At 43.1% G+C, this 15,128-nt stretch overlaps 1 protein-coding gene across 1 annotated transcript in view; it reads right to left on the bottom strand.

The window, feature by feature from the left end:
• Nucleotides 1–5,290: 5,290 nt before the first annotated feature.
• The window catches only part of las1l (LAS1 like ribosome biogenesis factor), an 80,577-nt gene continuing 70,739 nt past the window's right edge, over nucleotides 5,291–15,128 (bottom strand). The window contains exon 13 of the mRNA XM_078211378.1: nucleotides 5,291–5,838. Within this exon, the coding sequence (XP_078067504.1) occupies nucleotides 5,748–5,838 (91 nt within the window). The 3' untranslated portion in view covers nucleotides 5,291–5,747. The remainder of the gene's footprint in view (nucleotides 5,839–15,128) is intronic.

Below are 15,128 nucleotides of genomic sequence, written 5' to 3' on the forward strand. Positions count from 1 at the left end.
AAGTGCACGTAAGGAGGCTACAAAGGTTAAGTAAGTGGGCAAAGATTTGGCAAATAGAGTATATTTTTTGGAAAATGGGCCATTGTCCATTTTGGCAGGAAGCATTATAAAAAGCATATTATCCGAATGGTGAGATTGCAGACCCAGATGCATAGGGTTTTGGGTATCCTAATACGTGAATCGCAAAAGGTTACTATGCAGGTACAGCAAGTAATTAGGAAAGCTAATACAACGTTATCATTTATTGCAAGGGAAGTTGAATGCAGAAATAGGGAGGCTATGCTTCAGTTATACAGAAAGCTGCAGATGCTCAGTTGTTGAGCATATTTAGGATCGAGTTTGTTAGATTCTTCCAATACTAAGAGATGTTGGGGAGGGGAGGGAATGGCTGGAAACAGAATAAATGTGAAAATTCAACCATAGCTTGGACTGAATGGCAGAGCAGGCTGCTGTTTATGTAGCTTGACCAGAGCATATTAGTCACAAAAGCCTCAGAATTGCATTAACTGAATAAACGTTTTTGTTGATTGCCGCACTGCAAAAACTGGACATTCGAGCCTCCGCACTAGCAAATTTATTTTGCAAATTAGATTTCTCAATTTAACCTCTGGGACACTGGTGGAAAACCAGCATGATAGCCAACCTTGATTCTTGAGCCACCCAAATACAGCTTGCTAACCTGATGTTAACTAATACTTGCTTTTCTTCCAGCAGTTCTTTAGTCTCTCCCCCCATTTATATATTTCAGCATGTCATCTTTCATCGAAGTTGTAGAGTACAATATTAGGCTTTCCATTGCCAAATTGGAACGTCTTGGCCTCAAACCTCAACAGGTTGTCAAGAACTCCCTTCTGAAACAATGATGACCGCTGTTTAACAGGAAAATTACACGGTGATAACATTTTTGCCTAATTGTTTTCATGAATTAGTCAATTAAAACTAATGGACCTTAGTTGGCCACTTTTCACGCAAGTAGAATTTTTTTTTCTCAAAGGCAGCCGGGAGTGTAAAACCGGAAGTAGGCCCCAGTAAATATTTTGAGTCGGAGCAAGGGAGGCAGCGAGTGGAACGCGAGACTGCGCAGGCGCCTGACGTCAGCCAGTAGCACGCGGAAGGTTTAAAAAACAGGCCACTCTATCCAGAGGGCAGCGTTGTAAGAGGGAGCAGAGTGGGACGGCTTTGGCTCAAACAGGCTTCGGCGTGAACAGGCAGAGGCGAGGGTAGGTTCCGGTAAGTTGTTTTTGATTCTTCAGAGTAGAAAGAATGCCAGGCAGGATGTGGGAAGTCAGGGTGACCTCCGGTGTCCCTGACAATGACACCTGCAGGAGGTGCATCCAGCTGCAGCTCCTAACAAACCTCGTTAGATAACTGGAGCAGGAGCTGGATGACCTCCGGATCATTCGGGAGAATGAGTAGTTTATAGATAGTAGCTTCAGGGAGGCAGTTACGCCAAAGTCACAGAGCACAGGTAATTGGGTTACCGTCAAGCGAGGGAAAGGGCAGGCAGAGCAGGGTTCCCCTGTGGCCATTCCCCTCCTCAACAGGTATACCGATTTGGATACTGTTGTGGGGGATGCCTTACCTGGGGCAAGCTGCAGCAGCCAGATCTCTGGCACTGAGTCTGGTTCTGCAGTGCAGAAGGGAGGGTGGAAGAAGAGGAGAGCGGTAGTGATAGGGGACTCCATTGTCAGAGGTACAGACAGGAGGCTCTGTGGTCATGACAGAGACTCCCGGATGGTTTGTTGCCTCCCGGGTGCCAGGGTCAGGAATGTCTCTGATCACGTGCACAGCATTCTGAAGTGGGAGGGTGATCAGCCAGATGTCATGGTACACATCGGTACCAATGACGTAGGAAGAGTGAGGAGGTCCTGGAGAGAGTATAGAGAAGTTGGTAGGAAATTAAAAAGCAGGACGCCGAGGGTAGTAACCTGTGCCACGTGCCAGTGAGGGTAAGAGTAGAATGCTCGGGCGGATGAACACGTGGTTTAGGAACTGGTGTAGGGGGCAGGGTTTCAGATTTCTAGATCATTGGGACCTCTTCTGGGGCAGGTGGGACCTGTACAAGAGAGACGGGTTATACCTGAACTACAAGGGGACCAATATACTTGCAGGGAGGTTTGCTAGTGTTATTGGGGAGGGTTTAAACTAGATTTGCTGGGGGCTGGGAACCAGAGTGCCAGAGCAGACAGTGGAGCGGGGGTGAAAATAAATGTTAATAGTTCATGCAAAATCACAAATAGAAGGGTTGTGTGCGGTGGTAATAATCTTCTGAGGTGTGTCGATTTCAATGCCAGGAGTATTGTGGGGAAGGCAAACGAGCTGAGGGCGTGGATTGACACATGGAATTATGACATTATAGCCATTAGTGAAACTTGGCTACAGGAGGGGCAGGACTGGCAGCTCAATGTTCCAGGGTTCTGATGTTTCAGACGTGATAGAGGGAGAGGGATGGCATTGCTAGTCAGGGAAAATGTTACAGCAGCGCTCAGGCAGGACAGATTAGAGGGCTTGTCTACCAAGGCCATATGGGTGGAGCTGAGAAACAGGAAAGGTACGACCACATTAATGGGGGTGTATTATAGACCACCCAATAGTCAGCGAGAATTGGAGGAGCAAATCTGCAGAGAGATAGCAGACAACTGCAGGAAACAAAGTTGTGATAGTAGGGGATTTTAATTTTCCACACATAGATTGGGACTCCCATACTGTTAAAGGCCTAGACGGGTTAGAGTTTGTAAAATGTGTTCAGAAACATTTTCTAAATCAATATATAGAGGTACCAACTAGAGAAGATGCAATATTAGATCTCCCATTAGGAAATGAGTTAGGACAAGTGACGGAAGTGTGTGTAGGGAAACACTTTGGTTCCAGTGATCATAACGCCATTAGTTTCAACTTGACCATGGATAAAGATACATCTGGTCCTCAGGTTGAGATTCTAAACTGGAAAAAGGCCAAATTTGAAGAAATGAGAAAGGATCTAAAAAGCGTTGATTGGGACAGGCTGTTCTCTGGCAAGGATGTGATTGGTAAGTGGGAGGCCTTCAAAGGAGAAATTTTGAGAGTGCAGAGTTTGTATGTTCCTGTCAGGATTAAAGGCAAAAAGTGAATAAGAATAAGGAACCTTGGTTCTCGAGGGATATTGGAACTCTGATAACGAAGGAGAGATGCATGACATGACATAACAGGGAGCAAATAAAATGCTTGAGTATAAAAAGTGCAAGAAACTACTTAAGAAATCAGGAGGGCTAAAAGAAGACATGAGGTTGCTTTGGCAGACAGAGTGAAGGAAAATCCAAAGAGCTTCTACAGGTATGTTAGGAGCAAAAGGATAGTGAGGGATAAAATTGGTCCTCTTGAAGACCAGAGTGGCAGACTGTATGGAACCAAAAGAGATGGGGGAGATACTAAATGGTTTTTTTGCATCCGTATTTACTGAGGAAACGGGCATGGAGTCTGCGGAAATAGGGCAAACTGGTAGGGAGGCCATGGAACCTTTACAGATTAAAGGGGAGGAGGTGCTCGCTGTCTTGAGGCAAATCAGAGTGGATAAATCCCCAGGACCGGACAGGGTATTCCCACGGACCTTGAGGGAAGCTAGTGTTGAACTTGCAGGGGCCCTGGCAGACATATTTAAAATGTCAGTATTCACGGGGGAGGTGCCGGATGATTGGAGGGTGGCTCATGTTGTTCCGTTGTTTAAAAAAGGTTCCAAAAGAAATCCGGGAAATTATAGGCCGGTAAGTTTGACGTCAGCAGAAGGTAAATTATTGAAAGGAGTACTAAGAGATAGGATCTACAAATATTTGGATAGACAGGGACTTATTAGGGAGAGTCAACATGGCTTTGTGCGTGGTAGGTCATGTTTAACCAATCTATTAGAGTTTTTCGAGGAGGTTACCAGGAAAGTGGATGAAGGGAAGGCAGTGGATGTTGTCTACATGGACTTCAGTAAGGCCTTTGACAAGGTCCCGCATGGGAGGTTAGTTAGGAAGGTTCAGTCGCTAGGTATACATGGAGAGGTACTAAATTGGATTAGACATTGGCTCAATGGAAGAAGCCAGAGAGTGGTAGTGGAGGATTGCTTCTCTGAGTGGAGGCCTGTGACTAGTGGTGTGCCACAGGGATCAGTGCTGAGTCCATTGTTGTTTGTCATTATATCAATGATCTGGATGATAATGTGGTAAATTGGATCAGCAAATTTGCTGATGATACAAAGATTGGAGGTGTAGTGGACAGTGAGGAAGGTTTTCAAAGCTTGCAGAGGGATTTGGACCAGCTAGAAAAATGGGCTGAAAAATGGCAGATGGAGTTTAATGCAGACAAGTGTGAGGTATTGCACTTTGGAAGGACAAACCAAGGTAGAACGTACAAGGTAAATAGTAGGACACTGAAGAGTGCAGTAGAACAGAAGGATCTGGGAATACAGATACATAATTCCCTAAAAGTGGCATCACAGGTAGAAAGGGTCGTAAAGAGTGCTTCTGGTACACTGGCCTTTATAAATCAAAGTATTGAGTACAGGAGTTGGAATGTTATGGTGAGGTTGTATAAGACATTGGTGAGGCCAAATCTAGAGTATTGTGTGCAGTTTTGGTCACCTAATTACAGGAAGGATATTAATAAGGTTGAAAGAGTGCAGAGAAGGTTTACAAGGATGTTGCCGGGACTTGAGAAACTGAGTTACAGAGAAAGGTTGAATAGGTTAGGACTTTATTCCCTGGAGCGTAGAAGAATGAGGGGAGATTTGATAGAGGTGTATAAAATTATGATGGGTGTAGATAGAGTGAATGCAAGCAGGCTTTTTCCACTGAGGCTAGGGGAGAAAAAAAACTAGAGGACATGGGTTAAGGGTGAAGAGGGAAAAGTTTAAAGAGAATATTAGGGGGGGGCTTCTTCATGCAGAGAATGGTGGGAGTGTGGAATGAGCTGCCAGATGAAGTAGTGAATGCATATGCCCTGTTTGTGAACAGAATTCCCACTCACCTGAAGAAGGGGCTTGGAGCTCCGAAAGCTTGTGTGGCTTTTGCTACCAAATAAACCTGTTGGACTTTAACCTGGTGTTGTTAAACTTCTTACTGGGAAAATCAATACATTTGTGGATTAAGCTGGTCATTTCTCCCTTCTACATATTAGATTTGCAATTTTCCCAGCGGGAAAGAAAGGGTGAATCCATACCTGCTTGTGGCAAGGGAAAGGGCGGAGAAAAAAACGTTTAAGAGGTACTTTTCTCTTAGGTGAAAAATGAGCATGAAGAATAAAAAAATGAAACATACGCAAAAAAAAAAGACCCAGTTAACTGTCGGGGTTTATTTTTGGCTATATAAAAAAATATGGTAGCCTCTTACCAGTTTACATGCATATCACATTGCAGAATTGTATAAACACAATTGATTGAGTTTATGAAAGGAACTTCAACATTAGTTTGAAGGGAACTGGTTTTAGGGCAGATCATAACTGGTGAAATATCATTTCATTCTACCCAGTTTACCAATTCCAAACCTGAGACTGCCAATGAAGAAAATCTTTATTGAGAGCCTATCATAAATAAGCTTGAACAGAAATGGGAAGTATTGGAAAAATACAACAGGCATGTGAGCATCAAGGAAGAAAAGGCAAGTTCATGTGGAGACTCTTCAACATTCGATACATGCATGTGCAACGACAATGGCGCACATGTTTAAGGGAGAGGAATAATAAGTCTCAAAATGGAAAATAATGAAACATTTGAAAATAAGTTTTCTTCGCTAGAACAATTTCAATCCAGCTTTCAGTCTGTGCAGGTCATTCTGCGTCCACCATAAACCTTCCGCGTCGGCATAAGGTAATCCTGTGGTACTGTAAAGGGAAAAACAAACATTTTTAAGTTTGCCATCAGAAACACAAGTTAAAGGATAACATGCATGCACACGGATCACAGCTACTCACTCCCATTCTGAGCAGAATGAGCTGATCTCAACTGCATGCAATACCTGGGGTAAAGGAGGAAGAAATAGGGTTTAAACAAAAACTTGCAATCCAGTGACTCCCATTTGAAAGTGAATCTGTAGAACTCAACCTAGCACAGGATTCTCCAAAGAATCAAATGGAATGTAGATCGACTTAGAACATAAAAAAAATACAGCACAAACAGGCCCTTCGGCCCACAAGTTGCGCCGGTCATGTCCCTACATACCTAGGCATATATATAGGCTTACCTATAGCCCTCAATCCTATTAAGTCCCATGTACTCATCCAGAAGTCTCTAAAAAGACCCCATTGAGTTTGCCTCCACCACCACTGACGGCAGCCGATTCCACTCACCCACCACCCTCTGTGTGAAAAACTTACCCCTGACATCTCCTCTGTACCTACTCCCCAGCACCTTAAACCTGTGTCCTCTCGTAGCAGCCATTTCAGCCCAGGCAAAAAGCCTCCGAGAATCCACCCGATCTATACCTCTCAACATCTTGTACACCTCTATCAGGTCACCTCTCATCCTTCGTCTCTCCAAGGAGAAAAGACCGAGCTCCCTCAACCTATCCTCATAAGGCATGCCAACCAATCCAGGCAACATCCTTGTAAATCTTCTCTGCACCCATTCAATCATTTCCACATCCCTCCTGTAATGACGCGACCAGAACTGAGCACAGTACTCGAAGTAGGGTCTGACGAGGGTCTTATAAAGCTGCATCATTATCTCCCGACTCCTAAACTCAATCCCTCAATTGATGAAGGCCAGCACACCATACGCCTTCTTAACCACGTCCTCCACCTGCGAGGCCGATTTAAGAGTCCTATGGACCCGGACCCAAAGGTCCTTCTGATCCTCTACACTGCTAAGAGTCTTACCCTTGATATTATACTCCTTCATCCCATTTGACCTACCAAAATGGACCACTACACATTTATCCGGGTTGAAGTCCATCTGCCACTTCTCCGCCCAGTCTTGCATCCTATCTATGTCACGCTGCAGCTTCTGACATCCCTCCAACCTATCCACAACACCACCAACCTTCGTGTCGTCGGCAAACTTACCAACCCATCCCTCCACTTCCTCATCCAGGTCATTTATGAAAATGACAAACAACAAGGGTCCCAGAACAGATCCCTGGGGCACTCCATTGGTGACCGACCTCCATTCAGAAAAAGACCCATCTACAACCACTCTCTGCCTTCTGCAGGCAAGCTAGTTCTGGATCCACAAGGCAACAGCCCTTTGGATCCCATGCCCTCTCACTTTCTCGAGAAGTCTTGCATGGGGGACCTTATCGAACGCCTTGCTGAAGTCCATGTAAACCACATCTACCACTTTTCCTTCGTCAATGTGTTTAGTCACATTTTCAAAGAACTCCACCAGGCTTGTAAGGCATGATTTGCCTTTGACAAAGCCGTGCTGACTACTTTTAAGCATACTAAACTTCTCTAAATGTTCATAAATCCTGTCCCTCGGGATCCTCTCCTTAGACAGGTACCTACACCTGTGAAATCACAGCTTAGCCAAGAATCAGTGCTTTCAAGACAGGAGGGAAGAAAATTGATAAAGAATAGGTATAACACCAAAACTATTAATTCCCCAGTGTGCTCTCCAGGGTCAGTGGCTCTTTTTGAAATATGACCTAGACTTGGGTATATACAACAAAATTTAAATTTTCAGATGAGACAAATCTCAAATGTTGTAAACAAGGTGATGAATAGTAACAGACAGATTGGTGAAATGGACTGACACATGGCCAATGAAAGTTAATGCAGAGAAGTATGAAGTGACATTTTGGGAGAAGAATGAGGACAGACATATAAACAAAATGATATTATTAAGGTGGTGCAGGAACAAATCTTTGAAGGTGACAGGATAAGTTAAGAGGGCTATTTAAAAAAATATGATTCCTTGGCTTTATTAATAAAGGAATATAGAGTACAAGAGCAAGGAAGTTGAGCTAAACTTTTAAGCACTAGTTAGGCTTTAACTGGAGTATTAATAAATACTTCAGAAATATTGTCAAGGCTTGTGAAGATGCAGAAGAGATTTGCTAATAAGGTATCCTGGATGAGAGATTTCAGTTATGTGGACAGAGTGCAGGTTGTTCTGGTTACAGCAGACTAGAAGTTTACCAGATTTGAAATCAAAAAAGGGAGAGATTTGAAAAGGAGAAACTGACCCAAATTTTTCAGTTTCCAGATCATCAGAGGCCAGAAGATTCTTGTCAGGACCCAGTGGAATTCCTGATGAGTAGACCTAACCGGTGTGATGATAGTGCGCTATTGATATATGTTATGTTTAAGGGGAATGTTTTAAAATTCAGCTTTTTTTCTACAGGTAGTCAGTATGTTTAGAGGGAATGCAGCTCAGATGCTGGGAGAACAGGATAATTATTCATTTTAGCCATGTAGTGTTGACTTGAGAGAGCTAATGAATTTTTGTTTATAGATTTCCCCTGAGGTTTTTGATTAGGTCAATTGACAGGGTCATATAATAATGTGGTTAATGGGAGGAGCTAGATTTGTAGCAGAAGAAAAACAGCTTTCAGTTCTGGCTGGGGTTTGTTTAAAGACAGAGGTCTGCAAGCTGCTCTGAAACTCAAAACCTCTCAAAGCTTCCAGGTTGTCTACACACCTTATAGCAGGTATATTTATGGCTGCTAACTGTATTTAAAGTGGAATATTAAGTCTGTAAGAGAGTGCTGCTTATTTGGAACTGAAACAGTGATCAGTTCGAAATTGAAGTTGTTTCCTTCCATTTGTTAAATATTGTTCAACTGTTAATAGTTGAGATGTTTCCTTTGTTAGAGTTATATTTAAAATGTCTTATGAATAAAACTTCTTTTGATAAAAAATCCCTAATTTTGTCAGTGGAAATACTCTTGGAGCAAAGCACCCTACCCTCACATTGATGCCAAAATAGAAAAGTTGTTGGGGTCTAGTGTGGCTTCATAATGTACCTTGGGATTTGGGTCCATGACCCTCACACAGGGAATCTGCCCAGAATATTTCAACTTCCTATGGGCATTTCCCCTGCTTCCTGGGACCCTCCATGAATGTCTCCAGCATGGAGTTAGAGTCGAAAACTTCGGACAATTACATGGTACTTACCTGGTTACCTGGATAGTTAAGCCACCACCTATCCACACAAAAATTCAAACTTGGCCTTTAACCTAGTGCTGTAAAAAGGGAGTATGTTCAGATTTCTTCCAACTCTACTCTTCAATGCAGTTCCTCAATGCACTAACTTTTTGTGGAACCATACTCAGAAGGTCCGGGTAGAAGTATACAGCAGTGTCAAGTTGGGGCACTAAATGATTGCAATGGCATCATTTCCCCTGCTCGAAAGATCCAGGCCACTGTTTCCAGTGGCAGAAGGATCAGTAGACAGAGGATACAGATTGATGGTGGTTGGAAAATGAACCAGGAATAACACAAAAAAAAACGCAGGGCGTTTGGATTATTTGGAATGCATTGCCTGAAAGAGTAGTGGAAGCAGAATCAAAACTTTTGAAAGTGAATAGAACATAAAATTGAAGGGAAAAAAATACGAGGCTACAGAGAAAGAGCAGAAGTATGGGATTAATTGGATAACTTAGTCAGCACAGGTATAACTGGCCTCACTGCCACCTTCAAAGCTATATTTTTCTGCGATTGCAGTTACATCCACTCAAAAGGATTGTAATACTTACCGTAGCTGGCCAAAATCCTTCCTTATATTTGCATTTACAATTTCTGGATCACCATCACCAATAAGAGGAGGGTGCAGGTTTGAGATGAGTAGCAGATTGGAGTTATCCTCACCTGACTGAAGACTAGAATACAGAACTGAACCCACTCCAATACAGTGTCCCCTTCTCAAACCCTCAAACTGTCCAGCTGGAGCTCAGAAACACCGGATACCATCACTCACCGACAAAGTGAATATAAACATACATTGCACTAAAGCTTCCCAAGAGCCAAATCAGCTGCTTCCCAGGGACTTGCCACAAGTGGTGCCAAAACATGACATGAGAAGGGCATCACTGTCCCATCCGTGACAAATTACGTTCAGCAACTTAGCAACAAATTCCTAGTATAACAGGGATTTTTCAGCTGAACCAAGGTCATAAAATACAAGATGTTGTACTGACAACTCAAGCTCTAAAACTGGACAGGCTGGGCTGGAACACCCTGTAGGAAATTATTTTGCCTCAAGACAGTATCATCCTTCACACCATCATTAAAAAAAACACTTCCAAGTTTCCAGAAGTGGCAACTGGGCCGTCTAGTTCCACAACAACAATAGAAGTGGACCTCCACAGCTTCAACACTTTGTGTGAGGGTGCTAGGTCAAAGTAATCCACTGCACATACTGTACTTTATAAAATTGCTGATATGGTCAGATGATTACTGGTGAAAATATGGCATCGATGCCAAACTCCAACATGCATTCATTGTCATATCCCATGAAAGACCAACAAAGTTACCAAGATCCCTCCAAACTCAATCGCTTACCCAATAAGCCAACTGCTAGTTGGACAACCAATGCAGCCAATCACAACTATACCCAGCCTGGTTTTAACTTTTATGGGAAGGCAAAAGTATAAGGGTAATGCTACTTGACTAGTAATCCACAGGAAAAAGCTCTGGGAACATAGCTTCAAATCCCACCACAGCAGCAGATGGAATTTAAATTCAATTAATAAATCTGGAATTAAAAGCTGAACTAATGGCTACAGAATCATTGTCAATTGTTGTAAAACCCATTTGGTTCAGGGAAGGAAATCTTCCACCCTCATCTGGTCTGGCACACAAGACTCCAAACTCACAGCAATGTAATTACATCTTAAATGACCTCTGAAATAGCCTACCAAGCCACTCTATTGCCTCAAAATGATACGAAGTCTAAAGGGAATAAAACCTGAACCGACCACCCAGCATTGACCTCGGCACCGGAAATGTCAATGGCACACCCAGCCTTAACAACCCTGCAAAACATCTGGGGCTTGTGCTAAACTTGGGAGAGCTATCCAAAAGACTGTTCAGGCAATGACTGACATAGTCAGACTCACGGAATCATACCTTACAGACACTGTTCCACCAACAGGACAAACCTCCCAGAGGTGACAGCACAGTGGTGTACAGTTGGTAGGGAATTGCCCTGGAAGACCTCAACACTGATTCTGGACCCATGAAGTGTCATGTCAGCAGGTCAAATATGAGTGGAAACCTCCTGCTGTTTACCACCCAGGGTCCTCGCTCAGGTGATGAATTAATACTCCTCCATGTTGAACACCGCTTGGAAGAAGCACTGAGGGTGGCATGGGTGCAGAATGTACACGAGGTACTCTAGGGGATTTCTATGTCCATTACCAAGAGTGGCTCAGTAGCACCACCACGAACTTAACTGGCAGAGCCCTAAAGGACATAGATGCTAGACTGGGTCTTCAGCAGGTGATGAGGGAACCAAGAAAGAAAAAACTACTTGATCTCATCCTCACCAATCTACCATTACTGTCATGACAGTAATGGTAGAGATGACCACTGCACAACCCTTGTGGAGACAAAGTTCCATGCGATATTGAGGAAACCCTCCATCATGTTGTTTGGCACCTTCATTGTGCTAAATGGGACAGATTTCAAACAGACCTAGCAACTCAAGACTGGGCATCCAAGAAGCACCAAAGGCTATCAGCAGAATTGTATACAAACACAGCCTGTGACTTTTATGGTCTAGAAAATCCCCCACTCTACTATCATGAAGCCAGCGGATCAACCCAGGTTCAATGAAGGTGGCAGGTGGGCATGCCAGGAACAAAGCCAGCTATACCTGAAAATGAGGTGTCCAACTGGTGAAGCTATAGCAGAGAATCACATGCGTGCCAAACAGCAATAGACAGAGCTAAGTGATTCCACAATCAATTGGTCAAATCTAAGCTCTGCAGTCCTGCCGCATCCAGCCATGAATGGTAGTGAACAATTAACTCCCTGGAAGAGGACACTCCACAAATATTCCCATCCTCAATAACATGGCAACCCAGCACACCAGTGCAAAGTTGAGGCTGAAGCAATTACAGCCATCTTCAGCCAGAAGTGTCAGATGCATGATCCATCTTGGCCTCCTCAAGTCCCCAGCACCACAAATACCAGTCTTTAGCTAATTCAATTAACTCCACATGATATCAAGAAACAGCTGAAGACACTGGTTACTGCAAAAGCTACGAGCCCCGACAACATTCCAGCAATAGTACTGAAGTCTTGGGCGACAGAACTTGCTGCGTCCCTAACTAACTTGTTCCAATACAGCTACAACACTGGCATCTACCCAGCAATGTGGAAAATTGCCCAGGTATGTAGTCACTACAAAAAGCAGGACAAATCCAATCTGGCCGATTACCACCCCATTAGTCCACTCTTGATCATCAACAAAGTGAAGGAAGGTGTCGTCAACAGTACTGTCAGGTGGCATTTACTCAGCAATAATCTGTTTACTGACACTCAGTTTGGGTTCCGTCAGGACCACTCAGCTCCTGAGCTCATTACAGCCTTTGTCCAAATATGCACAAAAGAGCTGAATTCAAGTGACGAGGTGAGGTGAGAGTAACTGCCCCTTAACATCATGGCCGCATTTTGCTGAGTGCAGCATTAAGGAGCCCTGGCAAAATTGGAGGCAATGGGAATTGGGGAGGCCCTTCCACTGGTTGGAGTTAGACCTAACACAAAAGAAGGTGACAGTGGGTGTTGGAGGTCAATCATCTCAGTCCCAGGACATCACTGCAGGAGTTCCTCAGTGTGTCCTATGATCAACCATCTTTAGCTGTTTCATCAACGACCTTCCCTCCAACACGAGATCAGAATAGGAGATGTTCACAGATGATTGTGCAACACTCCGCACCATTTGTCACTCCTTAGATACTGAAGCAGGTGTCGACAGTATTCAAGCTTGGGCTGAAAAGTGGCAAGAAACATTCACATCACATAAGTGTGATGACACTGTGCCTTTAAGAAATGTATTTTAATCATGTTTTGTTGCAAGTTTTTTCAAGGAGTTCCTAGCATTTTATTTTGGTGCCATCTTGTCTGTAGCCGGTGTCCTCTAATTGTTACTGAAACAATATAATGGACATCCTGTTGATTTTTAATCTGAACTAATGCAGTGTGCTGGGGTTTTATGATCCCTTTGGAATTGCTGGGTGGAGCTTGATTGACAGGTCAGTTGCTGCCTGGGGGCAGTTTTCCCCCCCGCACAGAAAAGTCCAAGGTTTTTAGTTTCGGTTTAGTTGCTGTTAAAAGCTAGTTGATGAAGGCAGTATGTTTCTCTCTCTCCAGAAGCATGCTGAAAGTTCCAGGACTGGGAAGCCTCAGATTTATTGCAACAGTCAAAGGACCAATTCATAGCAAGTGTTAAAAAGCGGCAAAATTCAGCATCATGTGAGCATATTGCTTTTTGTGCCAAGTCTGGAAAGGGGTGTATGTTTGTGGGATGTTGCTTGACTTGGAACATCATAGTTAGATTTGATTTATCATTAGCTGTTTTGATTTATTAGTTGGCTAGATGTTAAGGTTTATACTCTATCATGTTTGATTCGTGCAATTGGTAAAAGTTGTGCTAAATTTTTAAATTATATTTTAACTGTGTTTTATAAACTTTGTTTGATAAAAGCGTCCTAATGGGTCACTCGAATCAAATGTAACTCTCCCTGGAGTGAAACATCTTATGCTCACCCATGCCAAATCCAAGGGTAAAAACTTAGGGTCGAGGCTATCTTCATAAAACACTTTGGAGTTTCTGGCCTGAGTCATAACACAAGTTCAACAACTTGTATTTGCTTCTGCTTCCTCCATAAACCGTTTTTTTAAAAAAAAAACAGGGTCCTCCTTTAATTAAAAAGGTTCCTTTTTTGTGGAATGTAATTTTTGGTCAAGTAAATGAACCAGACAGCATGAAATACCATGTGACAAGTCTCAGTAGCTTCCAATACGTACAGAAGGCAGAGGTTCCGTCTTCTGGTTTCTCCTAAACAATGCTGTATCTGTTTTTCTATGAAATAATATCCATTTCACTATTAATAGTATCAGAAACTGCATCAAGTTGATCTTTCTCTACACCCTAGCTATGACTGTAACACATTCTGCACTCTCTCGTTTCCTTCTCTATGAACAGTATGTATAGCGCGCAAGAAACACTGTATTAATACATGTGACAATAATAAATCAAATCAAATTTCATTGTCATTACCTGAAGCCAAATAAAAATACTTCTAATGTTAAAAGCTAAATACTGCAGATCTGGAAATCTAAAACAGAAACAAAATGTTGGAAATACTCAGAAGCATCAGTGGAGAGAGAGGAACAGAGTTAATACTGAGTCGTAACTCTCCTTCAGAAATGTAGAAATGTGGTGTGTTTTATGCTACTGAAAAAGGAGAGGGGTTGGGGGGGGGGGGGGCGGGTGGAAGAGAAGGAATAGAATAGAACAACAAAGATGTCATGGCACAAAAGGAAAAGGGAATGGCAATGGTTCTGCCAGTATCCAATCTAACTGGCTGGACATTGCCTCCCAGCAACTGCAGGCCACTCGGTAGAGGGATAATCCCGCATAGTGGTCACCCAGTTGCAAAAGGCATTTTTAATTTAAACTTTAAAAGAATTGGCCTCCAACCCTACTTGACACTGTATCCCCCTATTGCTTTCAAACGTGTGGGCGTGCGCACGTGCATCTCCCAATCCACCCATGATCCCTTAATTGGATGACAAAACCACCCTCTGACCATTAATTGGCCACTTTTGGAAAATTATGTGTGACTGTTCTCCCACAGTGCAGGTTTCTGACTCACATTGAGCCTGATGGTTGGGTTCAGAAACCTGCAGAGACAAGTCTTCCCATCTTCTTGTTCAATCCACCTGGTTATAACCCCCAAGATCAAGTTCACATTCTCAACCCTGCTGCACACCATGTTTGTGGTTTCGTAGACTCTTCTCACTAGCCACACTGCAATCTAATTTACATCCTCACTGCTTGCGTCCCTTTCCTAGTCTCATTAACTTGCACTTATGCATGCTTCATTATATTTGCAACTCACCAACCCAATTTACTAAACGTACACAGGTCACATTGTGTCTATTTTTTAAAAATACACTGTCTTTCACATCTTCAGCACATCGCAAAACATTTCAAAACCATTTAA

The sequence above is a fragment of the Mustelus asterias genome, chromosome 4 (assembly GCF_964213995.1).
Source record: "Mustelus asterias chromosome 4, sMusAst1.hap1.1, whole genome shotgun sequence".
In the NCBI taxonomy this organism is placed as follows: domain Eukaryota; kingdom Metazoa; phylum Chordata; class Chondrichthyes; order Carcharhiniformes; family Triakidae; genus Mustelus; species Mustelus asterias.